Source organism: Leptosomus discolor, chromosome 8 (assembly GCF_034619465.1).
Source record: "Leptosomus discolor isolate bLepDis1 chromosome 8, bLepDis1.hap2, whole genome shotgun sequence".
Taxonomy (NCBI): domain Eukaryota; kingdom Metazoa; phylum Chordata; class Aves; order Leptosomiformes; family Leptosomidae; genus Leptosomus; species Leptosomus discolor.
Window position 1 is genome coordinate 8,605,178 of NC_141398.1, and position 27,428 is coordinate 8,632,605.

Below are 27,428 nucleotides of genomic sequence, written 5' to 3' on the forward strand. Positions count from 1 at the left end.
TACTTAGATACAATGGGTATTTATTCTTTTGCATGAGAAAAGTTGCTATTAGCCCCCTGAAACGAAAACACTTCTGGTGATACAAAGCTTGGGTCCTTGCTTCCGCACGTTTGTTTGATCAGGTGGAAGAGTGCTACCAGAGGTATAAACACAGAAGGAAGGAGAACTAACAGCACACAGATGGCCAGTACCCAAGGTGGATAAACTTTCTCCTCTTTCATAGGGAAGCCTTCCTATGGAGATAAAAGAAGCAAGCAAAAGAAGTAATTGGTAGGTACACGTGCGTTTTGCTGTGATTTTTCCATTTGCATTTTCTTATGCTGTTATAGTGAGGATAGCAAAGGTTTTACTCTTGCTCTACAATAGCATTCAGTGGCCAAGTCCTCAGTATACCCTTCTCATGGGTCTAAAGGTGGCTGGAAGTGTTGTACGGTTTCAAAGATTTATGGCTGGAACTGTGACACATTCCTAGGGATGCAGGGGTTGCCCAAAGAGTTATCAAACTTTCACCCTCTCTTGGTTAAGCTCTGATTATTCTTGTTAGCACTCAAAGCTTACCTGGTTTCAGCAGTTACCACACATGCTCTTTGACAAATAGGGAAGATTTGTATGACAGATTTTGGGGGAATGATGATAATGCAATTTCTGCAAGCCTGTGGCTGAGTTTTCTTTAGGGGTGATAGATACTTAATGGAGAGGAGACACTGCTGCTGTGTAATCCTCATGCAGTTTAAGACCAGAATTGATCTTCAAACCCCTGTGCAGGGAGTATTTGGGAAGGATCCAAGAAACTGCAACTGACATTGGACAGTGACATCCAGATCAAATGTCCTCAGCATCAACAATGTCTTTGGTGCTGAATTAACCAACCAACACTGTTCTCAGACCACTGCCTCCCTCCCTGTCTGCCTGTCAGAAGTACACGTTCATGTATTCATCAGGGCCCCAGTGACACTGGTACTTCTCACTGAGGAGTGTTTCCATCCCTGGCATCTGTTATGCAGCTCTAAAGCTCTGCTTATGCATTTGCTCCATCTCTGAAGCCCCTGTAGGTATGGAGTGCCTGTGAGACATTTCCCCTCAGCAGTTTGGGACTCCTCGAGAAGAAACTCTGTTAACAGAAACGCTTTTTAGTGTGTGTAACCTCTATGCCTGCTGGAACCTTCTCATTCCGAGTGTTGCATCACTCCAGGCTGCATTGTGTAGGTAAGCAGTAGATGGTGATGATTCTAAACGACCTGGTAAGGGAGAAATATACAGCTCTTGCTTTTATTAGAAATTTTGAAAATATTTGTAAACGTACATATTTAGGGTTCCAGGCTGCATAGCTTGGTGGCTTCTGTATCTGAAGAGTAACAAAAGCCACGAAGACAATTAGCAGGAGCAGAGGGCTAATAAATTTCCAGGTGATCTGCCAGTAGAGATTGGGTTTTCGTCCAGTCATCCATTTCACATCTTTACTGAACCTTTTAAGAGGAGACATGTTTATCATGATGTCAGATCTAAGTGGTAACAGTTTCACTTTTTCATTTTTTTCTATAAGTTAAACACATGATACAGCTCCCTAAATATTTTTTATTCCATACTCTAATAATTTACTATAGACTTAAATAAATAATACTATCAATAAAGTAGGTCTTCATTGATCAGTTTACATTGCCAGTTTGTATTACCTGAGCACTTAGTCTAAGGTTTCTATGCACAAGTAAGTGATGAAAATATTACAGCCGTTCTGTAGAACTATTAAAACATTTAAAGAAAGACAAAGTTGCCAAGGGAACAAACATAGCTTGTTAGGAAGAAGTCTGAATTAACCAGTACCGAATGTATCAGGTCAGGGGCAAAATGATTGCAGCCTGAGCCAGCTTCCTCTGCAGTCAGTAGTGCAGTCATTTGGACATGGAGCTGATCTTTTACATGTACCTCTTATAGTTTTATATGTTGAAGGGGCAGCAGAGATATGGTTCTGGGTTTAGTAGTTACATGATAACCTGTATCTATCAAGTTGGAAAGGGTTTTGTAATCTGGAATAAGAATTGGAGTGTGTGTGTGTCTGTTCAAACATCAGCTTTGTCTTAAATTCTGTTAATCTAACTGAAGATGGTAGAAATTCTCTCAAGAACTAGGAAAAAGTGATTTGACTATGCTCATATCCTGTAGTAACAAAGAAGAAAAAGTGTATGTATACTAGCACAACAAAGAAAATAGAGGCGTAGTGTGTGAAACCAGATTTTGTTGCTACTTCTGCATCATACAAGATTGAGGCTAGCTGTATGGGCAGCAAGAGGGAGGTGTGAAATTGTTTATGATGATATAGCCTGGGAGTTACCACTGTTTAACATGGGAAATGCTCCAAGGATCTTAACAGTGGATCTAAAAAAATTAATGCAGGGACTTTAGCTGTAAGTGAGGAAGATCTGTCTTTTTTTTTTTCCTTCAGTTTCTTTTTTTTAAAATCATAAGCCTATGGGAAGTCTTAAGTTGGATGATACTGAAACACCTTGATATGCAACAGCACTGGCCAAACATGAGTTCATTACCTGTACAGTATACAAACTGATCCACAAATAATTGGGACCTTCATGATCCCAGTGCCAGAGTAAGAATTGGAAAGGTGAAGTCCCAGTATGTAATTCAGTAAATTATAGAGGGGAAAAGATTAATCTTTACTGAGAATTGGGGAAATTTCTGGACTGGAAGGGCCCTGAGTAGGGAAGGCAGGTTTATTGTAAATCAAAATGAGGTAAGGTTTCTGGCATTTATGATTACGAAGGATGTAGGAAACTTCTAAAGAGTGAATTTAATTAGTGCCAGTGCCTGCAGAGATTCTCCGCACGCCCGTTGAGCCTTTTAACAGGGAGGAGTTACTGCATGTTGCTTTCATGAAGTTCAGTGGGAAAATATAATAATAAACAAAGAATACAAGCATATACAAAACAAAAGGGCAGTAACAGGACGATATTTGAAAGATGGTGTGACTCCTCTTGGCCAAAGAACTACAATGGCTGTTGACTTTCTAGCTTTAAACTTAGGATCCTCCCTTCTGTGAGTGCTATGCAGAGATTATTCATCCTGTTTTAGAAATACAGGAGACTCGAAGCAAAGAATGGTAACGACATTCACAGAACTGATAAGTGCTACAGAAATAAGTTAATATTGTATTCCTGTGCAAAAGGAAAATGCATTTCTCTCTTATGAGAAAAAAAATTCCATCTGCTTCCAACGTACCTTTCAATTTTATAGACGTACGCAACCCCAATCACTTCAAAGAAAGCGAGGACTAGAAGAGGCAGTGAGCCTGCATAGCTGTCAAAAACGTCAATCCAGTAACTCCCCGAACCCAGCGTAAAGCACAGAGCAACGAGGAAGCAAATTAGACATATTATACCTGAAGGAAAAAACATATTTTTGTTGCTGGGAGTACTGAACTGAACTTGGTAAGTATATCTTTGTTCTGAATTATTTTTGCACTTGTTCTAGTGATTTGTATTCTCTCTTCCTCTACGGAGCTACAACAAGCTGTTTTTTCCTTAGAGGAGCTCATACCACTTCCCAAACTCGGTTTTCCCCCGTGTGTTGGCCGAGAGGCACCCCTCTGTTGCAGGAGGAATGCACTCGTGTGACTCGGAGCATCCTTCAGTTGTTACTAACTCCAGCAGGCGGCCTGGGCTGGGCTGTGCTATTGCCCTGTCTTGGTTTTTGACTGATGTAGGGAGTTTCAAGTGCTCCCGTTTTCACGGGGCTCAAAGCAGAGGCAGCTGGCACCTGAGAAGCGTGAGGGCTTCCCTGGGTTCCTGCCCCCCGTTTCCTCAAAGGGCCCAGAGCTCCAAATGTGTATGTCCCTTATGTGTATGGTTTAGGTTTCACTACGCTTCTGTGCCGTCAGTTCCCCTTGAGCCAAGATACGGATTTGAGGTAATTAAGAGGAAAAAGCGGGAAGGAGGAAAAGTGTTGCTGGATGCAGACATGGGCTGCAAATCAATTTGTGTGTCCTTGTGCTGTGTTACTAAATGCTTCTGACTCTGAGGTGGCCTTTGATTGAATGTGCTGTAAAATTGGCTCCAGGCTTTTTTTTTTTTTTAAAGAAAGCGCTCACAATTGGAAAATCAATTTCAAAAAAAATCAGTTTCAAAAATAAAACGGTTACCTCATCAAGCTGTAAACAAATTTGTTTCTACATGAAAAGTTGTAAAATGAGAAGGATATCATTTAGATGCCACAGGAAGACTGTGAAAAAGGCATGACAGCAATATTCCCCGTAATAATTTCAAAGGGCACATTGCAGAAGTGTTAATCCATTACTTCAAACTGCCAGAAATTTTTCTAGTCCAGTTTTTCTGGACCAATTTCACAGTAGGATCTCTCAGACTCTCACTGAGTCTGACTCTTGAGGAGCAGGTTGGGTTCAGTAACTGTCTCTGGTTGTAAAGATTCCAGTTTTGGTGCAAGAACAGGATGACACACACTCATTCCTCCTTTTCTAAGTGGTAATTTTCTATTCTCGCGTGTTCACAGTAAATGTAGCAGCAGAAACCTGAATGAAATAGGAGTGAGTGACCTATCTTACAGTGGTGACAATGTGGTAAGTTCGCAGGTGGTTATGGCAGACCAGCTGGTGTCACTGGTTGCCTTAAAGTGACTTGTTTAGGTGCCAAAGCGAAGTGCTTAAGTGAAGACAAGGCTCTTCCTGATGTCTACAACAGCTCAGAGTGAACTTGGCTCCAGGAACAGCAATTTAACAGGCTTTCTCAGGCTGAAACAGCTCTTGCAGGCTAAGGAAAAAACTGGCAAGGGCAATATAGTACTGTCATCTGACAGCTGCTGCCCTAACTGCTGCCTCATCTAGGTGCTTATCTTCTGCAAACACAGTCCGCTGCCCGTACCAACACTGTGGGATAGCTAAGGTAACGTTACAGATTCTTAATCCCTCTGTGACATTCCCTAAGCAGTTGGTAGTTGGCGCACCTATAAAGAAGCCACCTTCTTTGAACAAAGCAAAGCAAATACCTTACCAGATAATAGCTCTTTGGGTATTGATTTAGGTATAATTCGAAGCTCTAGAAGAGGAGTGAAGACTCCCTCGATGTTCCCAAACATAGAAGAAAGGCCCAAGCAGAACAACATAGTGAAAAACAGGATGGCCCAGGCCTGGGAGCCTGGCATGAGAATGATGGCTTGAGTGAAAATGATGAAAGCCAAGCCAGTTCCCGATACACTCTGAATTCAGAAACAGATAAAAATACACATTATAATGGCGTAAATGTAGTTTCTCATGGATATAGAATTATGACATGCTTCCCTGGAGTCAAGGGTGCTGGTCAGCCTGGGGGACTCTGTGGCAGCCAGCAGCTGAGAAAAGGGGTAGTGGGGAGTGTTTGTGGGGATTTTAATTTGAAATGGTCTATCAGAGAGGTGTAGGCAATCGTAGAGCAGAATTTTAGCTTGCACAGAGAGATGGGTCCACAGTAAAGCAGATCTGAGAGCTGTAACTGAAATAGCAATTGTTTTGCTAATACCATCTTAAATATGTTTTTTAAAAAATCCATGATGTAATAGCTGCTGGAAAGAAAAGGGTGTAAGTAAGGATATGATTGCCATTCTAGCAGGAAGAGAGTTGGTGAACAAAACCCCCCATAATTACCAGGGCAGAAAAGGTTAATAGGGAAACCCCCTATTTCAGCCGAATATCTTTGAATTCAGTCTCCCAAGGACAAGGGTATTTAAATCTAAGCATTGAAAAATACTGATGTTGCTCTAATTTGGAAGTAAAATATGCCAAACTGTAAATCAGAAATGGGTGCCATCCGTCAGAGGAAGCCAGACAAAACAGAAACTGAGTGGTCTCAGGGCTGGAATGTCATCCTTGGAGACTTCCATCATGTGAGTGAAATAGCCTGTTTCACCATCCTCGTGTGCCAAGGCTGTTGTGCATTAGCACACACTGTCTCAGGCAAATTTGTCCTAAGATTTCTTTTTTTTTTTTTCTTAAGCTCCTCTCTTTCATATTCTCTCCTCCAGCCATGGCCCTATTCTTTTCTCATTAGGTGGTAAGGACTTGCAACAAGGGAGTGCAAATGAGTGAGCAGTACATGAGTGTTAAAGGACTGGGTGGGGTCACTGGAGCAAGCGGGATGAGGTTGGAGAAGTGAACAGAGAAGAAACATCCGTGTTAGTGGTAGGGGAAATGTTTTAGGAGGGTTGGGAAAGAAGGAGAGGGGGAGGATCATGATGTATTTTGGCAGAGGCGGGAGGGGGGTTGAGCGGGGGGGGGAAATACTGGTGAGATTCTGTGCAGAGAGGAGGAAAAATAGAGAGGACAAGAGGTGGGGAAAGGAAGGTGAAAGAGAAGTCAGTGGTAAGATACCTTCCTGGTGGTCATACATGTGATTGAAGGCAAACAGTGAACATTTTAATAGATTTTTTGATACCTTCCTAAATATGGATTTAGGAAACTCCCATTCGGCATCCTTTTTCTGTGCTCTTTCAACTGGATGTGTTTTCTCTTTTGTGCTTATTCCTGTAAACCGAAGTAGGGCTGAATCTAGTGTCTGTGGTGGGCTCCAGGTAGGAGCACCTCTGAAGATCAGTTTTGTGATAATAATGTGTAATTTTGCATGCTGTACTGGACAGCTTCGAGTTCAGACTGTCCTACAGCAGTGGCATTATTTCAAATTTTGAAAAACTATTTTGTTTCGTGATTGTGTATAATATATTAAATACAAGTAAAGTACAAGTACTTATAAGAAAAAGGAAGATACCAGTCCTTCTACATATGTTATTAAGGGTTACTTTGTGGTCATTATGGTACCTGATCAAGAAATTCTTGAAGGTCACAGCTTTTCAGTTTGAGTCCAGCAATTTTTTCTGGATATGATGAATTTAGGAAAGTAAGCCAGGCTGTATAGTTCTGTCGCATGATACTTTCCTCCGGAAGATCAAATTCGTTGATGATACTGATAATGTTCCTGCCAGAGAAGCCAACATAACATTAGTTTAAATGTTTGCAGATCATGTGGCTGGAAATGCTATGCCATGTATTCAGATGTTGATAGAAAGTTGTGTTTACCTTCTGTGCTGTTCTTTACAATAGAAGGGAAGATACTAAATGAGGACTTATATATAAAATAGTTAGGAGAAAATATTCAGACTATTTAATGTCTTCTCTTTCAGATACAAACTCTGAGTACTCTATGCAGATGCAGTCTCTAAAATATTTCTATTTTTATTTTACCAGCTCTCCAGACCGTTTCCACCACTTGTGTTTCATAACTTAGTGAATCTGGTGGAATAGGAAAAGGTGTTGGTTTTTTAGCTACTTCTAATGCTAGTCTGAGATTGAGATGTGTTCCTTGACGCAATGCATTGGTTTATAATCTGTCTTGCTTCTTATAAATGCTACCCCTGATCATTCTTGCCTCAGAGCCATAATACTTTCTATTTTTATATTGGACTTCTCCATACAGATGCTTTTTATTTTTAGTGAAAGTAAATTCTCTAAATGCCTGTTTTTCAAGTACCACGTTATCTAGTTCGGTGTTGAAAGCACAGTGTAACACTGGAAACGCGGGTTTCTCACCTGTCCAAGCAGTCCCAGTAACCTGTGGTCGCTTTAAACCCCAAAACAGAAAAGACTGGGATGGAAGCGTAGAGGGATGTCACGCTGTTCACAATTGCTACTGTCACAGCATCCTTTTCGCAGTCGTTTCTAGAAATAGCGTTCGAACAAGTGAAGTGATTGAAAAAAGGCAGTATTTTATCAGTGATTCTCTCAGGTATTTCTGCAAACATTTCATTTTTTTAGATTTTTTTTTTTTTCCCCTTCCTGTTAGAAAAATCTATTTGGCCGTTCAGAAAGACAGCAGCTCTTAAGATACTTTAGAAAAATTAAGATCCTTTATAAATATCCGAAGGAAAGACTTCTGGAAATTTCAGAAAATCGCACAAAATGCAGCAAGAAGTTAGCCAGTTGATAAAGGTTGTAGTCCTACTTACTTCGGTGGATTGTAGCTTGAGAATGCAATAAGCCCTCCAAAAGCCAAAGAGAGAGAGAAGAAAATCTGGGTAGCTGCATCAAGCCATACTTGGGGATTTTTCAAAGTGTTCAGCTGAAATAATTGGAATAAATGCATGTATTAGGCTAATTTGAGTTTTCTTTTTCTCTCCCAGTTCTCGTAGCTCGTCTCGTGTTTCCCTTCTGAAATTGAGAGTTGTGTTGCCTTCTAAATGCACTGAAAATGGAAATTAGTACAAAACATGTCAGTAAAGCAGGTGTTTGAAGACATAATTTGGTCTATTTAAATGTATGTAGTGATTATAGAATCTCTTTCATTGTACACCTGTCTGATGACAAAAATGTGTTTTTAAATGGTACACATTAGGCACACCATAGGGACAGTCCGTTACGTTTTTCCTCAATTTATTTCTTTTGTTAATCCACTTACTGGGTAGCTTACAGTTTAGGAATATTATCTTCCTAAAGCTGTATAAACAAATACTAAACCTTCATTGTTTTAAGATACAAAGTGATTCCATAGCTTTCCAAAGTAGCTTAAAAAAATTAAAAACAAACTCAAAAGCCTAAGCAGAAAAGAACAGGATATTCGTTAAAAAGAGCATCTTGGATTCAAAATACTGTGACAACAGCAATAGAAGATAAAAGGGCAACACATGAAAAATACAGAAAAAGGAGAAGTTGAGAGTGAAATTTTAATTTTGTCGTAAGGGCGATGTGATAGAGGAAGCTAAATTAAGACGTCAATGATTGTTGGGTTGCAGAGAACGACATGCAGTTTTGAATAGCTGTGCTAAGAAGGAACCTTACCATTAAAATCGGTCTGAAAGAAAAAGAGAAAACACAAGTAATGTGCAAAATGTACATGTGCTCAATAAATACTAGTTTCCTGCAGAAACCAAGAAGTGGCGCGTTATATTCCTACCCTGACAGTAAAATTACTTTCCAATCCATCATCAAGTAGGGGGAATAGAAACCAGTATTAGTTAAGAATTAGTTTAAAAACCAGCTGGCCCCAAAGTAGTACCAGGGCTGTAGCGTATTTCACTTTGTTTTGCCTCACTCTGGGTCAAACCAGCATCCCAGTCACGCAGCGTGAGTTGTGTGATTCCTGCGTTGTGTCCGCCTGCCTCTGCTGTTGATCCTAGTGCCTGAGTGGGAGCGTTTGTAGGGATGGATCCTACTAGGAGCATTTGTAGGAGTGAGGGGTAAGTATGCCAGAGACCCTTAATAGCATTTTGGGTTTCTCTGAAGCTGGCCTGAGCTTGAAGAGTGAGAATAATGAGTTCACCTCAGTGTGGATGGATGCAGTGAAGGCCGGGACCGCAGGTGCTTTCTCCGCGAGCATGCCCGTGCTTCGAGCGCAGCAGAACTGGCCTAAGGTTTTGTACAGCATCGCATGGCCAGCAGATACCTGCAGCCCTTCCTGGCTGACGTGCTCCAGCTTAGGCAAACCTTTCTAGGGTTTTACTCTGGAAGATCCTAACCAAACCCTGCAATGCTGGAGGCAGGACCTTGTGCAGGCGCAGAGCTAGGTTGCTATTCCGGTGCCGAAACTCGGCACCCACGTTGCTGCGTGGCCTTCACGGGTTGATTACGTGCTGCCAAGTCAGCTGTCAGCGCTGATGGGTGCGACTGTTACAAGTCTGGCTTTCTGACTGGGGGCTTGAGCGAATGAGTCTGGAGATAGTTTAGTTTGGCGCTAGATGCGATGCATTTGTTGACTCTAAAAGATACTAATCAACCCCCAAACTTGAAGAAAGTGTAGACCATCGTGCTTGCTGTGGCAATGTCGTTATCTGGTCTTAAGCAAATTATGAAGCTAACTGTTATTTTCTATTTTCAGTAATATGGCATACAGATTTCGTAAGCGTGTCTTCAGAAGAAAAAATGTGCTGGAGCTAGAAATATGTGGATGAAGATATACCACCAGAATGTTAATGAATAAACACGGGGGTAATGAGGAAGGGAAGCAGAATTGCTCCCTCCCTGGGTGGTGAGATGTTTGGATACTTGAACACATGAAACACAGACAAAAACTTTCTTAAAACAGAATTAAAAAATACTGGGATCCCTGTGACGTGTAATCTTGGTGTAAAAACAGCCGTTGCTTTTCTCATACGCAGGTGGCTAAGAAGTAATTCTGCCCTTAAAGACAGCAGTTCATTGAGGTAGCGCTTTCATTCTCCTTAATACCAGAAACAATACGGACAGACCAGGTACCTTGAAAGAAGTTTTAAGTGTCCGTTCACAATAATATATAGGGTGTAAAACTAAACTGCAAAATAGAGGAAAAAAATTACAAGGTGCCTCTGTGAGAGAGGATGTGGTGCCTGTACCGCCTGCTTCTTTCTCTCGCCTACTCTCGCTGCTCGTTAAGGAGCTGCAGAGCTCTGGGCGCAGGCACCGGTGGCCCAACCAAGTTCCTGGAATTGTTGATTGCCAGAGAACCCCCAAATATTTACAGTCTCTGAAGCTCTTTCAGATGTGAAAGAGACTGGAGGAGGAGGCATTTGTGCTCCTGAGCTGACACAGATGTCCACAGGAGCTGAACTGCGTGGAGGACGTTGCTGATGCTTGATGCGATCCCTTTTCTGCTGCCTCTGATTACTTTTTTTTTCCAAGAACCTTTCCAAAAGTCTCTGTTCCAGCTCCTGTGTTGCTTAATCTTTGTACATCTTCTGCTTTCTCCTCAAGTTCCCGTGAGTGTAACTTCAGTATATTTTTTGTTTTCGTGGCAGCTTCACTTTCCAGGTAGCCAAGGATTTAGAGAGGGTGAGTAAATCATCAGACTTCTCCATGTCTGAAAGTCAATGAAAAGAAGTATTCATTATTTGTCCTAGAATTTAAGGTGTGGAAGTGTGTCGGGTGGCAAAAAGCCGACTATGTATTTCTGCATGAAAAGAAACCCGCAGCCTGCCATGTTTAAAAGCTGTATGCATGCAGTTATTATTTGTGATATTTATTCACTTGGAAAGTGAGTGAATTTAAGCAATGGTAGTTTGGGGAAAAAAAATTAAATTCAGTTGGGTGATTATGATGTTGACACTAGGTAAGATGTGACTTTTAGCACTAGGTATTACTTTCTTTCACAGATTTTCAAGAACAGCAAGGTGCAACAGTTACCAGAGAGTGGATGTGGCAGCTATTGCAGAGAAACTACAATTTCTGCTGCACTGCAGTTGGGAAAAAGTTGGAAAAGATTGCCTCTAATGAGAGCCTAAAGAAGGCTGATTTTTTTTTTCTTTCTTAAAAACAAGCTGAAAGAGGCAGTAAGTGAGCTAACTCTTACTTTATTTTGCTAAAACTTTACAAACTTTCTGCAAAAAAGACAGGAAAAGAAGAAGAAAACAACACACAAGAAATGCTTTACAGTTCTGTAAGCTAACGTGGGCTGGGGGGGTCAGGTAAATCTTTGCTTAAAAAAGCCCACAAACCAACATCCCACTTGTCCCAAAGTGAGTTGTACATCCCCTGTGGAGAAGTGTGATAAGAAAAACACGTATTTACTGATGGTGGTGATGGGGATAGTTCCTCATCAAACAGGCTAACAGAAAAGGCAATACAGGTACTGCAGCTGTGGGCTAGGGGGAAGAAGAGAGCAAGGAAAGGTTGCAGTTGTATGCCTGCTGTCTTCTTGAGTCCTTGAGGTGCCAAAGTCCTCCGTAGCAGTTGGCATGTTAGTTTAGCCAAGCACGTTAGTTTAACAAGGCTCTGTCTTCCCCTGTAACTTTCTATGCAATAGCAACACCCATAGCAGATATCACTTACCAGGCTGTTGCATCAGTTTTTCCCATGTTTGTAGATAAGAGCATAGTTTCATCACCAAAACCATCTTCAGATGACTCTTCAAGGATGTCCTCAGGATCTGCTTCCTCAAACGGACTAATCATTAACTGCAGGTTGATTGCAGCTGGATTTTCATTCTGTCTTCTGGCGCCGGTCTGCGAAACCATCCGGCTCTTCTTTTACGGCGGTCTGCTCTCCCCCAGCCCTGCAGTACCTCCAGTTTTTGTGAATACGCACAAATCTAGGTTTTGTGTTCGGTTCGCTGGGCAGTGATCGTAAGTCCCGGCGGTGCCTGAGCTCTTGTAGAGAAACCCGACTGCTGGGCTGAGACCAGATGCCAGCAGGCCCAGCCCTCTTCTGGTTGTGTTGTCTGATCTGCTTGCTTCATTGAGACGTTGCACCGAGCATTTGTTGTCCTGTCTGAGCCCTACAGAAATGCAAGTGCACGTCCTGCTCTCCTGTAAAGACCAAGGTTGTCCTTTTTGAGCTCTGGCAGCGTTCAGATGGCTGCCGGTGCCACTGGGCTTGCAGGGGGAGGGATAGAAGGGGACTGCCTCATCTGAGCTTTCTCTTGCCATTGTCCCTTTCCAGGCTGGCATGTAACCTGTCTCCGGGCTTCTTGGCTTATGTTTTCCTTGTGCTCCTGTCATAGGAAGGGAAAGGGAAATATACCCAGTGCTCCTGTGGTGGGAAGCACTGCTGAGGCTGCGGAGGCAGAGGATGCTCTGAGACCGTCTGTCGGCAGGTGCTGCTCTTCCTCCTCTGCGCTCGCCGCTTTGTGGAGCTTTTTAGCACGAAGGCAGGGCTGTGAGGAGCCCGCGGTTGGTAGCAACCACATGGTGGGACAGTTTGGCTTTGCATTTGGGAAGGCCGCTAAGGTCGGGGTAAAGAGGTCCTGCTGAAGTGGCCAGCATAGGGAGGGATCCGGGACTCCTGTCCCGTTGAGAAGATGAGAAAAAAGGGGAGGGGGGTATTCTCCAGCAGTTCTGTCTTTTAGGGCAGCTACAGGGGGAAAAACTTCAGCTATGGAGAAACAGGGATAGGAGAAGATTACTTTCAACCTTAAAAAAAAACAAAACAAAACTCAGTGTAATTCCTCCATTGTTTTCCTTGTGAATTCTTAAAAGATTAAAGTTGTGTAAATTCTGTAGTGTTGGCAGGGAAATCCCGTCTTTATCATGTGTAAAAGAGAGATGATTCTGTTCATGCAGTGCATCAGTTTCACTTACACATGAAAGACCAAGGCACCCATAACGTACTTACTTTTCCAGGATTTTCTGATACGCTTATTACTGAACTGTTAAATACTCTGCTGCTGCTTTTCTTGCTAAAGCATATTAAAATACTAAATCACTTCATCTCAGAAAACAGAGCTTAGCTGAGCTCTTGCATGGGCAGCTAGATCAGGCATTGCTCAGAAATGAATATACAGCATGAGATCCGAGAGGGAGAAAAAGGAAAAATAAGATTTCTGACTCCTGCAGCAATACTTACATTAGGGGTGAAGAGGTAAGCCAGACCGTCAGTGGCTCCTGGTAGAGTGAGTCCATGAATAAGGAATATAGTTAGGACCAGGTAAGGAAATATTGCTGTTACATAAATTGCCTGAAGTAAGAAGACAAAACAGTTACTGACAACATCGATAAATCCCGTTTAAGTCATTGCAATGTACAATCCTAATAATATTAGATAAGACAGCTACAGGTGAACATCGCCGTCTTTAAAAGAAGCAGAATGCGCTTTTGCAGGATGTATTTGTAACAAAATCCCTCTTAAAACTGTGTGAGGGGAGACTGGTAGGGCAGAAGTGTCACTTTGAGCCTCCTGTACCGCTGTTACTGCTTTGCTGGACGAGCAGCACACTGTTGTGGTGCTGGTGTGGCGAATGGGGAAGGCTTTCCTTGGTGGTTGGACTCCGTATCTGGAGAGCAAGATCCAAAGTGTGGGATAATGCCCTGCTCTGTCCTCTCCGTACCTTTCCTGTGGTTTCAATTCCTCGGATGGTGCAGAGATAGACAATTGCCCAGCAAGTTGCTAAGCACAAAATGAGCCACCACTGCAGCGTGCCGCTCTCGGTGACATCGGGTGTGATGTTCAAAGTTTTCCTGTACCAAAAATAATTCACTGCGGTACTTTTGTAACATTCTTCATTGAGCCCTGGAAAAAAACGTGGCGAGCGTAAGAATGGACTTTAAAATGGGTGATGTTTCTCCCACTCCCGCTGGGGTTAGGGAGCAATACTTTATACTAACGGAGGGGGGGCAGGTCGGTCTCTTGTGAGCTGCCAACTCAAACGCAGAGATGGGCTGAAGGGGCCTTTCTGCCCCGTCTGTAACGTGCAGCCAGACGAACTGTCACGGCAGGCCGGGACTGCGAGATTTGCGTGAGCCCTGCACCAGAACACCACCGGCTTTTCTACAGGCGATCGCTTTCTACATAGAAAAGGTGTCACGCTCAGTGCAAGGTGAACTCTGAACTGTAATTGCGGTGGAGACCATCAACTTCTTTAGCTACAGGTGGGTGGAGCCATAACAAGAGTCGGGCACCTGAGGATACACCTAATCCCAGGATCCCCTGGCTACGTCGTGGCCCAGTAGTGGGGCAAGACCCAGGCACCAGCCTCTTTGGCTCAGGTTTCCAGGATTTCTGTGAGCAGGAACCTCGGGCGGTCCCCAGCCAGGCTCTGCGCTTGGAGAAGAGGGAACCGGGAACACGACGTACGCCACGACCCATGCTCACCCCTCTGCCTGCGGGCAACCTGACTGCCTGAAGAGGAGGTTGACAGGAGGTCTTCAGGCAACTCACTGACCTGCTGTCTAGCTGGAAACCTGAACTGGACGTGCACCCGGGCATGCACTGACCAGTGCAATCCCAGTTACCTCTGAATACCCAGTCTCTGGCTGTTGAACGAGTCTGTGGGTTGTAGCAGGGTAAATGAGTAATGAGCTGTGTAGTGAACAGCTTTGCTGCTCTTGTCCCATTAGTCCCAGCTTAAGTACCTGAGCCTGAAATAACGCCACTTTAGTCTACGTTCAGCTAAGCCTGGTGGATGGGAGCAGCGGCTACGTGGCTCACTTAAGCAGCTCCTTGGACAGAGGATGGCAATCGTGGTGGTGAAGTGCACGTTCTTCCCACCTTGGCACTGGTATTGAAAAATCCATCCTTAGAGGACTTCTTCAATGTTTTCTGAAAGATGCTTAGCTAAAAGTGCAGTTTTTTGTATAACAAACTACTTGATTAAAAAGTTGATCTCCAAAGCAGGTTGGGAAAACATTTGTTTAGCTCACTAGTTGGGAAATCTGTATCCTAAGAAATGAAAGAATCCTATTTCTTAAAGCCCGAAGAATTTTCTCTAATTCTCTAATAAGATGGGGAATGTCTGATTGTCTTCCTACTCTAGAATGGTCTTAAGGTCTCCAAAAGAAAGTCGGCTTCTGCTAAGTTTTGTCTTTTTTTCGTAGCCTCTTAATTATGAGGCTTAGATTATGTTTCCTGCTCTGCCCTGGGACTTGTCATCTCTCGTGCTCTGAACAAAAAAGAACACTGAAAAATAATTGTGAAGACCCAAGAGCAGTCTTCCTTTATCCTGCTTAGGTACTGTCTGTCTTTGGTCTTACTAAAGGTGTGAATTTGGTCTGAGCCTCAAAGATTCCATCTTTAAGTCATTTGTCTGCTACCTCACAAGCACTTTGCTTATTTAGTTGCTTTTATTTTTTTTTTTTTTTTTTTGGATGCAGTTACTTCCTTTCCTATTTTGAAATTAAGCAAAAGGGGTCATGGACTTTTTGTTGTTCCTGTGAGGATGATGAATTTTAGTAGGATATCATCACTCTTGTAGCTTTTTGACAAGAAAACAAACAAGGTCTTGTGCACAACTCGGGGACAAATCAAGCGTGGCTTCTCTTCCCAGGGGTTTCTTGGTTGGCTGCTCTAGGAAACGGCCTTGTCCGATGTGGAAAAGTAGTCTCAGCAACCTACAGGCAGAAACTAAAGTTCACCAGAAGGGTTGTGTTTCCTGGTCTGGCAACTCAGCTGATCTTTCTCAGCACAACACGGCAAAGGAGGTGAAAGGTTTCTACACGAGCTTGTTACGGGTCATAACCAGTGCATCACCACCTAATGAAAACTCACAAGTCTTATTTATGGCCACATCTTTCTGTAACTGCTTTAAATTTGGCTCTTAATTATGCTAACAGTCTCACGTGTCTTGATATGTAGTTTATGATAACTGACGTGTGTCTTGATAAAGGACTATTTCCCCATAATCAGAAAGCAGAGGATGCTCTTTTAGACTGGTATTTGTATCATAGCACAAGCATAAAAGAATAAACAAAACTTCCCTTTTGCCCTTGCTAGCCCCCAGACTCTGACATTTGTGGTCCTCCTTTTGCTAGCAGTGACAGCCGAAGTGGTAGTTACCTGTTCTGTTTTCATTTAGAGGACAAACACTCCAAGGAAGAGGTTCCTGGAAGGAGTTTATGAAATACCACATCACCCAGGTTAAAACGGTGTTGTAGTATAAGCTCACCAGAACTGACACCATCCATGAACCAACCCCTGCAGAAAGCACAAGATCTCAGCTTAGGAAAGCTTTGGAAAAAATCAACAGTCTCAGCACTTGCTCTTAGAAGCTCACATTTCCTAATTTTTCAAGATTTTCTGCTTCCTCACCCCCGCACCCCCCGAGGTTTGCACATGAAAGATGGGCATTTGTGTCCTCGGTAGCCAAACGCTGGTGCACAGCTCCCCAGCCCCCCAGTCCTGCTCCAAGAAGGCTGACACTCGCTACTTACTTAGAAGATTAGGGTTGAAATCTTTGCTCTAGCATGTAATATGTTGGTTTCTACAACGTGGGACAAATTTAATAGTGGAGACCAAAAGAAGCTGAAGTTTCCCAGCGTGCTGTAGCTGCATGAGGGTACTGTTTTATCCCAAATCATGCACATATGCCCTAAACCGGTAGCTCTTTCGCTCCTACAATAAGGAAGAACACCACCACCACGGATTCTGCTTGCTGGCATTTTTGCGAAGGGAGGATGGACATGCCTAATTGTAGGAGATGGGTTTAGCTGGAGGCACCACCCTTGCTGCCTGGCATTTCTTCCTGGTTGCCCTCTGGCCCTTAGATAAGTCTTCTTACCCACCCCTCCTCCTCCCACGCACCCCCACAGGCATGGGCTGTCGCTGCCAATCCCGTTTTCAGGCACCTGCTTAAGGCAGGGCATGACCAGCCGTGCTGGCTGGAGCATCCGAGGGCTTCTCCTTGCCCCCGCACGCAGGGGGGGTGCTGTCTCAAAACCGTCAGAGCCGGTGGTTCAGCCCTCTGAAGGTGACTGCTCCCATTCACGTTTTGCAGCCTAACAGCGTGCACAGGACACCAGCTACATTTTTTTTTCAGTGTATGTTAAATAAAATAAATAAATATGTGGCCGGTACAGGGCTGCACACCGGCCTGACGCACAGTGCTGTGCGGATTGTCCCTCGTGCCCAGCCATGTTCATAATCTTCCCCTCAGTAGCCCCACTGTGCCCCCCTCTCCCAAAGGGAAACTTTCCCAGGTGCTTTAGGAGGCACTGGGCTCCCATTCCTGATTTTGTATCTTTCTTGTCCCCCCCTGCTCCAGTCTGACCACCCCTGGAAGAAGACTGGCTCCTGGATGGGCTCTGAGGGAGGAGCGAGAGGCACTGTGGGCAGGCGGCTCTTGTGCAAGCTCCAGGCTGCGCTGGGAACGGGGCAGTGTTGGGTAGCAGAGCTCGAGGTCCTTGTGCTTCCCACAGCAGAGGTGATGAGGTTTGGACGTAAGGCTCCTGTGTGCCTGGGGCAACACCCGACGGGAGCGATGCCCGGAGGAGCATCAGGCACAGGTCCGTGGGAAGCGAGTGCTGCGGTTCCTTGAGCTGGGACCCTGAGGGACGTACCGACTCCTCCGAGGTAAGGCGAGATGGTGTTCCAGGCACCGATGCTGCCTTTCCTCAGACACTGTCCAAGGGCTAGTTCGAGGTGCAACAGCGGGATTCCTTCGAAGAGAAGAGCAATGAAGTACGGGATCAGGAATGCCCCTGAAAACACAATGAAGTGCAGTTGAGCCACGTGATTGTCTGCGTCTCGCTGAAATTACTGTTTTGTAATTTGTCTGCTTTATGACCCTAACGAAGTCCTTGTGGGACGTGTTGAGCGAGGGAGCATTGCTAGGAATGCCTGCCAAGTAACATCTGTTACTGGTAATTTTGTTGGTGGAGATGTAGGGGGAAGCGCTGGGATGCTTAGTGCTGCAGGATGCTTCCCCTCAGGCACTGCTGCAGCCCATTATACGTAGCCTCGGTATTTCCTCCATTTCCCTTTCTTGTAGGCATCTTCTTTTCTCCCCCTGCTCATGAAGCACAAGGGTTTGCCTCTCCCGTATGCCATCTGTTCCCCCTTCAGTGCATCACCTCGTTTCTCTCCCGAAAGCTCTCAGGCGTGTGCTCCTCCGCCCTGCCCTGGTAAAGCAGGATTTTGTGCTGCAGACCCCCGAGAGACCAGGTTACTTTATTGCATGAAGTTCTGCTCAGGGCCTCTGGCTAATGAAAACCTTGAAAGCAAGACTGAAGTTGTTCTGTGGGCTGTGGGAGGATGAAACCTGATTTCCTCCTGATTTGCATCCTCTACGTCTTCCCCGTTTTTCTCACAGCGGCTCCCCTGGACCAGAGGCAGCCCGTGCTGCCGCCAGCCTGGCCGGTTCCTGCAAAAGGGTGTGCAACACCTCATCTCCCCTGCCTTCCCTCAGAAGGAACACAGGTTTGGGTCTCCCTCCTTTGCACAGGTACTGGTTTTCATGAGACCAGGAGAAATATCATCAGTATGTTTAAAGCACCTGCCCAAATGTCCAATTAAATGAATTAAATCTAATAGATTGAAGTTTATTGCCATGACCAACAACCACTGTGACCGCGAAGCCTCTGTTCTCTGGGGAAACAAAGGCAGAAGTCCTGCCCCAGCCCCCTCCTGCCGACTCGTACCGTCTCTGTGCTCCTCATCGCTTTGTCAATAAACCTGTGCCTTGTTACACCCTTTCACCTTTCCCTCCAAATCTCATATCTGAGCCTGCCCAGCTCTGCTCTTCCAGCTCTGGAAACTTTCTCCTCTCCCTCCTGGCAGGGAGAGCAGCTTCACTATCACCATCTGAGAGAGCAGAGAGGAGCAGCTCGGAGCTCTGCTGTCTTCGGCCCCGAGAGGGAGGTGGGGGAGTGAGCGAGGATTTCTGGTCTCTTCCTGGAACAGCTCCTGCGTTTTGCAGTTACAAATGATTTAGAAAGGCTGGGCAGATAAATCTAATCCCTTGGGTTAGGCATTGCAATAACTTTGCTACCTATTGCTAGGTGCTGCAATAATTACTTACAACACCCAGAGAAGGTGTGTTGTTTGGTGGTTTAGCCCTTTATCAAGAGATACATAGGAACAAAAATCGGCAAAGCTTTTCTCGACGAAGGACTGTTCTTCATTTGCCAAAGGTGGAAATAAACGTCTCTCCGTACGACCTGATTTCTTAAGATGTTTTAACCGCTAAGAAGCAGATTTGAAACAGGAGTCTCGCGGTTAATTCCCAGTACGTTAAATCCTCAGTTTGGATCCTCAGTACCCCAGCTCAGTAGTGCCCTTCCTTTGGGGGAGCTCTAAAGCAGCTGTTATAAACCGTAAGAGAGAGATTTACAGGGGGAGTTAAGGACCACGATAGTTTGTTTAAGTGTTTTTCCACCTGATGAAACCTCCCCTGGAACTACCTACCGAAGCCCACAGGTAAATACCAAGGAATCGCAGGTCCCTTCCGCAAGAACTCAGTACCCTCTCGCCATGCTCAGTCCTGCTCTCTCCTTCAAACCTGCTGCACTGTCCCCCTCCACAGCACACCTGAGCCCCGCCGACAGCCCCGTTCCTCGGGCTGGCTCCTGGGCAAAGCGAAGCGCTCACAGCAGCGAGGGGGGCACTGCGGTGGGAGCACTCCGCCTGTTCGCCCGGGCGGCAGCTGGGTCGCTGCAGCCCGTGCGGTGCTGAGCCCTTGCTAGCAGGGCGCTCCGTAGGGGACCCACCTATCTCCCGTATCATATCTCCCTGGAAGTAGCTGTGTAATAATTAGTGCAAACTGCCCCCGGTTATCTCTCTCCCCTCTTCTGTTTGCTAGTTGAACCATTGGCAGCAGAGCATGTTTAGATATTCTGCTGATAAAAGCCTGTTTACTTTGTGCTGGTTTGTACGTATCTCCAGTCATATTTACAGCATGGCAAAACATAATGTCACACTTGGAAAGAAAATACTGGTTTTCCATGACAACAATATGAAAATTATGCTGCCTGCAAATATGAAAATAGGGCAGAAGACTGGGCTAAGCAGAAAGTTAATGGAGCTAATGTTTCTCAAACCTAATTCAAATAAATGGCTTATAGTGTAAAAATATGGTTTCTGTTATTCATTCCTTTGCTTTACAGTATTTTTAGGTAAAAAAAAAAAGTCAGGAAAAGCAGAGACAGTCTGCTCAAGCACTTGAAGCTTACTCTTTTCCACAATAAAATCCCCAACCCTTATAAAGAAGAAGAATACCAGAAGGGTGTCAGATACATAATAGTGAGCTGGAACCCTCTAGCACTATATAGTCAAGGGCTCTGTTTAATACATAGGGGAGGATGTGCCGGAAGGCAGAATTTAAATACCTTTTTTTTAAAAAAAAAAAATGCCGTGAGGAATCTAACCATGGAAAAGGCAAGAAGGAAATCCAAGAAGCAGCATGAAGGAGCATCTATTACAAAATGGGACATTCAAACACAGGCACAACAAAACCCTCTCGGCACCCATATGACATGTAGCGCAAGTACAGCAGGAACTCGGTAGCTTTGACTTCCACGAGGCATGGGGAAAGGAAGCCTTAGCAGAAAAAATCATGGAGTGTCAGTAAGCAAATTATTCTATATCTGAATAGTCTGGGTTTATTTATATCTAGATCTTCTAGACGCTTCACAATGAAAGAAAAATAAATGACATACATAAGAAGCAAGCCCAGGAGGGGACCTCAAAAAACCAGAAGTTTAGCTTCAGTACTTTTTTCTTCTCAAAAAAAATGAATAAAGGAAATGATAGTGATCAAGCATTTTTAAGTACCTTGAAAGCCTGGAGAAATGCCCATAAAAATCAAAAGTATCACCAGGGCATGATGTAGTTGCATCCCTGAGGCATGACATAGGAAAATTGTAGTCTACACCATTCCTTCCGTTGGAAAGATGCTCAAGATGCATAAAGCAGCCAGCCTGCAAGTAGATACATGCACTGCTAAAAGAAGGTCATGGGGGAAAGAAGTCAGTCCAAAATCTACCAGAATGAAAAGTTCTTTTGGAAGGAGATCCTGCATAGGGATACCGCAAAGCCGAGGAACAATCCCTGTGCAGATGAGAAGGCACAGAGAACCCAGAAGAGCTTTTTCAAACTAGGCTGTCGGCAGCTACAAATACTGCACATATTGGTAAGCTGGTTTCATTGACAATAGAGTCCCGAGTGACAAGGAGCACCAGCGTGTGGCACGGTCGGTGTCATTGCTAACTCAGAAGAACCTCTGGAGCGGAGATCGCTCTACAGTCATGGCAGTAGGAAATGCCTGGTGCACTCTAGATAGGCTGAGGGTTTTTAAAACCTGACCCCTCAATTGCAATGTACAGGCAAATCCGGTCAGAAAAGCAACTGCTCACCCGTATTCAGCCCTCTGCCTGCAAAATGACACTTGTAGGGCACAGCCTTTGTTATGTCACCTACTCATGACAGTCTGGAAGAAAAATGCACGAACTACTAGGCAGCCTGTTGAGAGCTGCTGGTGCACTGGAGGGCAGAATGACCAGGAGGCGAATGAAGGAGCGCAGTCTAAAGCTGAATCGTGGCAACCAGCCAAGCAGGGTGAAACAGCCAAATTGGTTTTGTCACACCTTAGAAAGAGAGAGCAATAGACCAGACTAGTGGAAATGTGAAGCGGTTTGAGGTATCAGCCAGATGACCTCTTAGTCGAGATGTACCAAGACCAGCAGAAATCGATGAGGCACAGTGAGAAGCAGAGAAGAAAACCCAATAGCTTTGCTTGATGCCGGGGTACCGATGAAGACTTCCTAAATGGTGGAGAAAGAGGAACTGATCCATGTGCTCAATATTGCGTCTCACCAGCGCCTGCAGATCGGCTAGCAGAGGTGAGGCAAGTACCTTGAACTGATGATCTGAAGGCACAAGAACATTTGAAAGGCCAGAACATGAATAATAAATTTCCTTCAGATTAGAGATCTGGGAATGGAAAAAATAGTTGTAATGAAGACTGAAATGACCTGGAAAGCAGCGAAATAGTAACTCCATTTGTAGAGTCTGAAAAACTCGGAAAGCACATCTCAATGTACGATACAATGCAACGAGAGTTCAGAGATCCACTTCACTGGTTCTGTCGGTACAGAGGAGAAACAGTGATGGGTGTGTTTTTCCAAAAGACTGAAAACTTAATAGCAGGATACCTGTGATGATTTATGTTTTACCTACAGAAATTGCAATAGGCGGTAACTACTTATTCAGATACAAAGCTATGAGCTATTGAAAGGGGATTATCAGACCTGTCCCCCTTTCTCCATGGGCTTTCAGCTGAGGAGCAAAGTAGCCAACATAGCAACAAATCACATCAAGACATCAGGTACAAAAAAAAAGCATCAATTTAGTCATATTCACCCCACTCTCTGGAAAATGATGCTTCATGATCTTTGTTAGGTCTTCTGCACACCCTTTAATCCAGATGAAAAGTATGAGCTACTATAAACGTCGTGTTTGTGCAGCATACTTGTGATGGCGGTGATTTTGACCTACAGGCCACATTGCACGTCTTACAGATGCTGAAACTTTGCAGGGTTGAGTTTCCCATGTCAATGGCTGCATCTCCTTGAGCAGCAATGATGGAGCTAGAGCCACGCCCAGAGCACCGAGGGGGCCATAGCCATTTCAAACGAAGGTGGGTAACACCTGTAGATCAACTTATAAAATAACCTTGATGAACTTCCCTATGAAATAGGGAATTGTGAAGCAGGCAAGAGAGCAGCACCCGCGTGCAAGCACACACCAACCTGAGCTGTAAAGGGCACCCAAGTACAACGACTTATGAAAGGATCGGCCCCAAATGCCACAGCTTTTCACTAAGGACTTGAGCAGGGCGTGGTAACCATCCAGAAAATGAAGTTTGTTACTTGTTGTAACATAACTAATTTTTCTGTCAGAGTAGACTGTTCTGTCTTCCCAACGTATTTGGTTTTTTACAGTATCTTCCAGGTATACCTGTTCCTCTCAGATTTTATTTTCCATCTGAGGACACAGTGAGCCAGGCAACTGCGTTTTGCAGCAGACTGCAGTTCAAATTCTAGCAAAAGGTCAGGTAGGCCACGGGTTATGAAAGTCTGTAAATCATTGCCTCAGAAGTAAACCGTTCTCCTTTTTTGCAGGACTTTAGTGTATATATGTATTTGTTTTCCTAGAAAGAAACTGTATGTTATATTAAAAGTATTTTTCGTTCATCCTGCAGGCTTGGGCACTATGCACATTTTTGATACCCATGGGTTAGGCAAGCGTATATGTACTAGCTAGCTATAATCAAAGGTAAAACACTGCAGTACGTTCCAGCTAGAACTGGATTGTTTTTTTTAAGAATACTCTGGTGACTGTGTGTGTATATATATAGCTATATGACTTGTTTGAGTCTCAGTTTTAAATGACAGACTATATACTGAGCCATTTAGAGGCTTCTTTTCAATTCCAGTTGCCCGGGAACCTTTGTGTTTGTCTCCACTTACTGTGGCAAACAACCTTCATATCCATTAGTCATGAAAAGTAAATAACTAACTTAACTCAGGCAATAAATCCAAATAATCAGTAACGACAGCGGGTGATAAATGTCAGCAAAACTGATATTTTATTAGATCTGAGTTACTGAGTAACACTAATGTGCAATGAATAAGGTCCAGAGGTCTGATGAGAACAGCTGACATGAGATAAATATACAAGATCTTATTTTTATCTCTTGTTTTTTAAAAGATCTAGGAATGAGGAAAAGTGCATTGCCCAGCCCTTAAACACTTGGATATCACCTGAACCAGCTGTGAAACTGATCTGTACCCAAGAAGCCAGTCAGCCTTAGGGCTTAGCCATACCAGTTTTCACTGCACTTGTGGCTGTGGCTGCAGGCACAGAGCCACTGCACCTCTCAGGGCTCCCAGTTAACCACCATACTGCTGCCATCTCCCATGTTCATATCTTCAGATGCACACAAGCAGGATTTATGCACCAGTACCCCTGAAAATCTATTGGGCTTTTGCATCTGAGTTGCTTGCTGTCAAAACTGCAACCCCAAATCACATCACTGCCTTAAACTAGCAGAAGAAAGATGCAACTACCCTATACGCTGGTGTGAACCCAACAGCTCTGTCTTCCTGGTGGTGTTTGTGGCTCACTCCAACTCTTCCAGTGCCAATTTTCTGGGATAAATTACTCACAAAACCCACAGCACTTTGTTACAGGGTCCATCCTGCTGTGGAGCTCTCTGAGCCCTTTGTTAAAATCCAGTGACCAAACATTGTTCTGTACATCCATACATTGACCTTTATTTGCCACTGTCTTGTGCCACTGTTTGTAATGATGCAAAGTAGCTCTGTGCCATTGCCGAGCCCATTATCTACTTTAAACTGATTTTTTCACTGGCAAAATTACTACTCACAGAGCAAAGGAACGACTCGACTTTGTCCCTGCAGCATTTTCCTATTTTTCTTTTCTTTAAACCTGCTCTAAACCCTGCCTTTTTTGGGTTTATTGTTATAGAGAGAGTTGGCTTATTTCAGCTCCTTCTATAGTTAGAGAGCTTGGGAATATGTTGTTAATGGATAACTAGGATCCCTAGCAGCTCCTGTGGGATAGATCGGTGCTCAGAAGCTGGGTACACAAGCAAACCTTTTCTGAGCACTGTGCAGTCTGTAAGCCAGGTCGCAGTGGGTCTCCTTGCACTCAGACTCGTGCATCTCCTGGGGTGGTAGAGGTCTGTAGGCCAGGGATGCAGGGGACCCCGGAGGGGAGGGATGAAGGGGAGAGATCAAACCTCAGTAGGAGGTGAGTGCTGCTCATCTTCTGATGTGGGGCTGGGATCTGAAGAGACTGAAACACAGCCGGCCACAGCTAGTCCCTCGCCTCCAGCACGGAGAAGCAACCCTTGGTCCTTCATGGGAAGGTGCAAGAGCCACGGTCAGTAGAATAGTATTTCATCTTAGTCCGTAGTAGAGATTTGCACAAACCCCTGAAGCACAAAGTTCATGCAGCCTCATGCAGCTGGTGGCCCCAGAAGCAGCTCTGTGCAATGAGATGTGCAGAGGAGCTGTTCCCACCTGTGAGTTTCAAACCTTCCACTGGGAGCTTTGTGTTCATTGTTCGTTACATTACAAAAGTACCACATTGTGTTAGTTTTATTATGTTGTTTGGTAATACCAAATGCTGGTTGCCTTGCTCCAAGACAGAAAGGCCACCTGAGGTGCTGTAGGGTATTTGTCTGACCCACAGCTCCTGCTCCAGAAGAACATCTTCCTTGCAGGCCCCGTGCCATATCTGCTATGGGGATGTCTCTCTAAAGGTGTTTATCATGTCTCATTAACACATGCAGCATTAACTGAAGTGACAGGCTTTTTCCAGCCGTTGCCATGGGCAAACACAGAGAAACAGCATGCCTACACCTATGGCTTTCTAACCACCCGGTTAAGGCACTCCTCTGAAAGAGCTTCACTGGGTTTCACATCTTGCAAATAAATAACAGAAAATGTTAAGTCTCCTGGGAGGAATCTAACCTACTGCTTCTTCTCTTTTCTTATTTGAATTGTGTTATTTTTTCTTCCAGATGTTACATGTTCAACATTAAAGAGCTCCTTGTCACCAAATAATTTCCCTTTACTTGTTTGTAGACTATGATAAATGTACTCTTTCATTTTCAGTTTCATGAGCTGAATAGGTTGGATTCTTAAGTCATTCCTTGTCCTGTAAGTTTTCCAGCCCTTGAATAATTGTTGGGGCTTTTCTGCATTTTGTCTAATTTTTCAAGTTGACTTTTAAAGATGGACTTTCAGAAGAAGTCAGCAGTTCAGAAATTGTCTTAATATTTGTGGCAATATCTCCACCTACTTCCTAATGCTCTGCTTATATATGACAAGATTCTTCTTGTTGCTACAACCTGCTATATCTCATTCATTCAGCTACTTACCAGAGTCCCTAAGTGGCTACTTCTTTCTGAAACACCTCCTTCCGTTAAAGGCAGCATCCATTCTTGGTTCCTTGGTTAATTCAAATATATGTAGTTCATCAAGTAATACAGATACCTTGGTAGAACAAGCTTGGATTTAATAATTTTGTCTGTCATTTGACAGTTTCTCCAGGTTTGAATTTTCTGTTTCTGCAGTTAATTGAAAGATAATGGATAACGCTGAACTGAAACAATTGGTTATCTCGCTCTGATTTAGACAGCTCACCACGGCAGGTCTCAAAAGCTACAGTGAATGATGAGTGATGAAGTATTCTGTTCTGATCCATTTATAGTTACTAAATTGGCTGCTTCTAAAGCAATTCTGTGTGGGAATGGTGCCCAGGGACGGGCTGGGACAGCTATGCGCACCACCTGGCAGGCTCCTGTTGGTGTTCTATCAGCTGAGCATTTTAAACAGCCTCACAGACAGCAAAAAGTGCCATTTAGATTTATGCAGGGGCAGTTCCAGGTGATGAGGTGGCTCCTAAGAGCACCAGAGAAGCGAGGGGAACGACTTGCTCACCTTCCCAAAGGAAAGCACAGCGACCATTTGTCTGGGGGCCGGTTCACTCAGGCCTCTCCAGGACTTCTCGCTTTTCCTTAAGGTAACGACCTGCAGGTTCAGTTTCCTGCTCCCACCGGGGTCGTAGCAGCAATGTAAGAACTTTAACATCGTTTTTGCTGAGAGTTAGCGTTGGGCTGGGCTTACTTCCTAAATGAACACATCATTTTAAAATTAAATACGCTTCTATGGGAAAAGCTAATCTAACTGCCGCAAAACATTTATGAGAATTAGACAGTTACCAAAAAAAGCAATGCAAACATATAACTTCTATGCCCGTCATAGTACAGTTAACATAGCATGACATAGTACAGTTACATTAGAATTGTAGTTTAATATTTCAGCAAAGTCCCATTTCAATCTTACCGCCTCCATGAATCTGACACAAGTATGGAAATCGCCACACGTTCCCCAGACCAACGGCAAATCCGATACAGCTTAAAATATACTGGAACTTATTGTCCCACTTGGGTCTGCCATCTTCTTTAGGGATGTCAGGTGGCACTGATAAATCTTTTGACATTTTAATGAAATATCCTTGGCTCCTTAGCCCCTTTCCCTATAAATGGGAAGATGCTTCAAAACCTGTCTCTCCTACAGGTTTTATGTGGGATGACCGGAGGATCCTGGAAAGAGAGGTGGAGCTTTCTTTTCATGTGATGCAAAGGAATGTGTCATTGCCAAAGCTGCAGTTTAAAGACAAAACCAGGAATTATTGTTATAGAGAGAGTTGGCTTATTTCAGCTCCTTCTATAGTTAGA

At 44.1% G+C, this 27,428-nt stretch overlaps 1 protein-coding gene across 1 annotated transcript; it reads right to left on the bottom strand.

Annotated features, from left to right (window-relative positions):
• Positions 1-20: 20 nt before the first annotated feature.
• LOC104348647 (sodium-dependent neutral amino acid transporter B(0)AT3) lies at positions 21-27,190 on the bottom strand. Its single transcript, XM_009953986.2, has 12 exons — positions 27,034-27,190; positions 17,719-17,859; positions 16,220-16,357; positions 13,776-13,957; positions 13,295-13,405; positions 7,993-8,105; positions 7,577-7,705; positions 6,809-6,965; positions 5,013-5,217; positions 3,229-3,388; positions 1,304-1,466; positions 21-233 (listed from the first exon to the last, which is right to left on the bottom strand). The coding sequence occupies exons 1-12, from the start codon at positions 27,188-27,190 to the stop codon at positions 21-23; spliced, it is 1,869 nt and encodes a 622-aa protein (XP_009952288.2).
• Between the last annotated feature and the right edge of the window lie 238 nt (positions 27,191-27,428).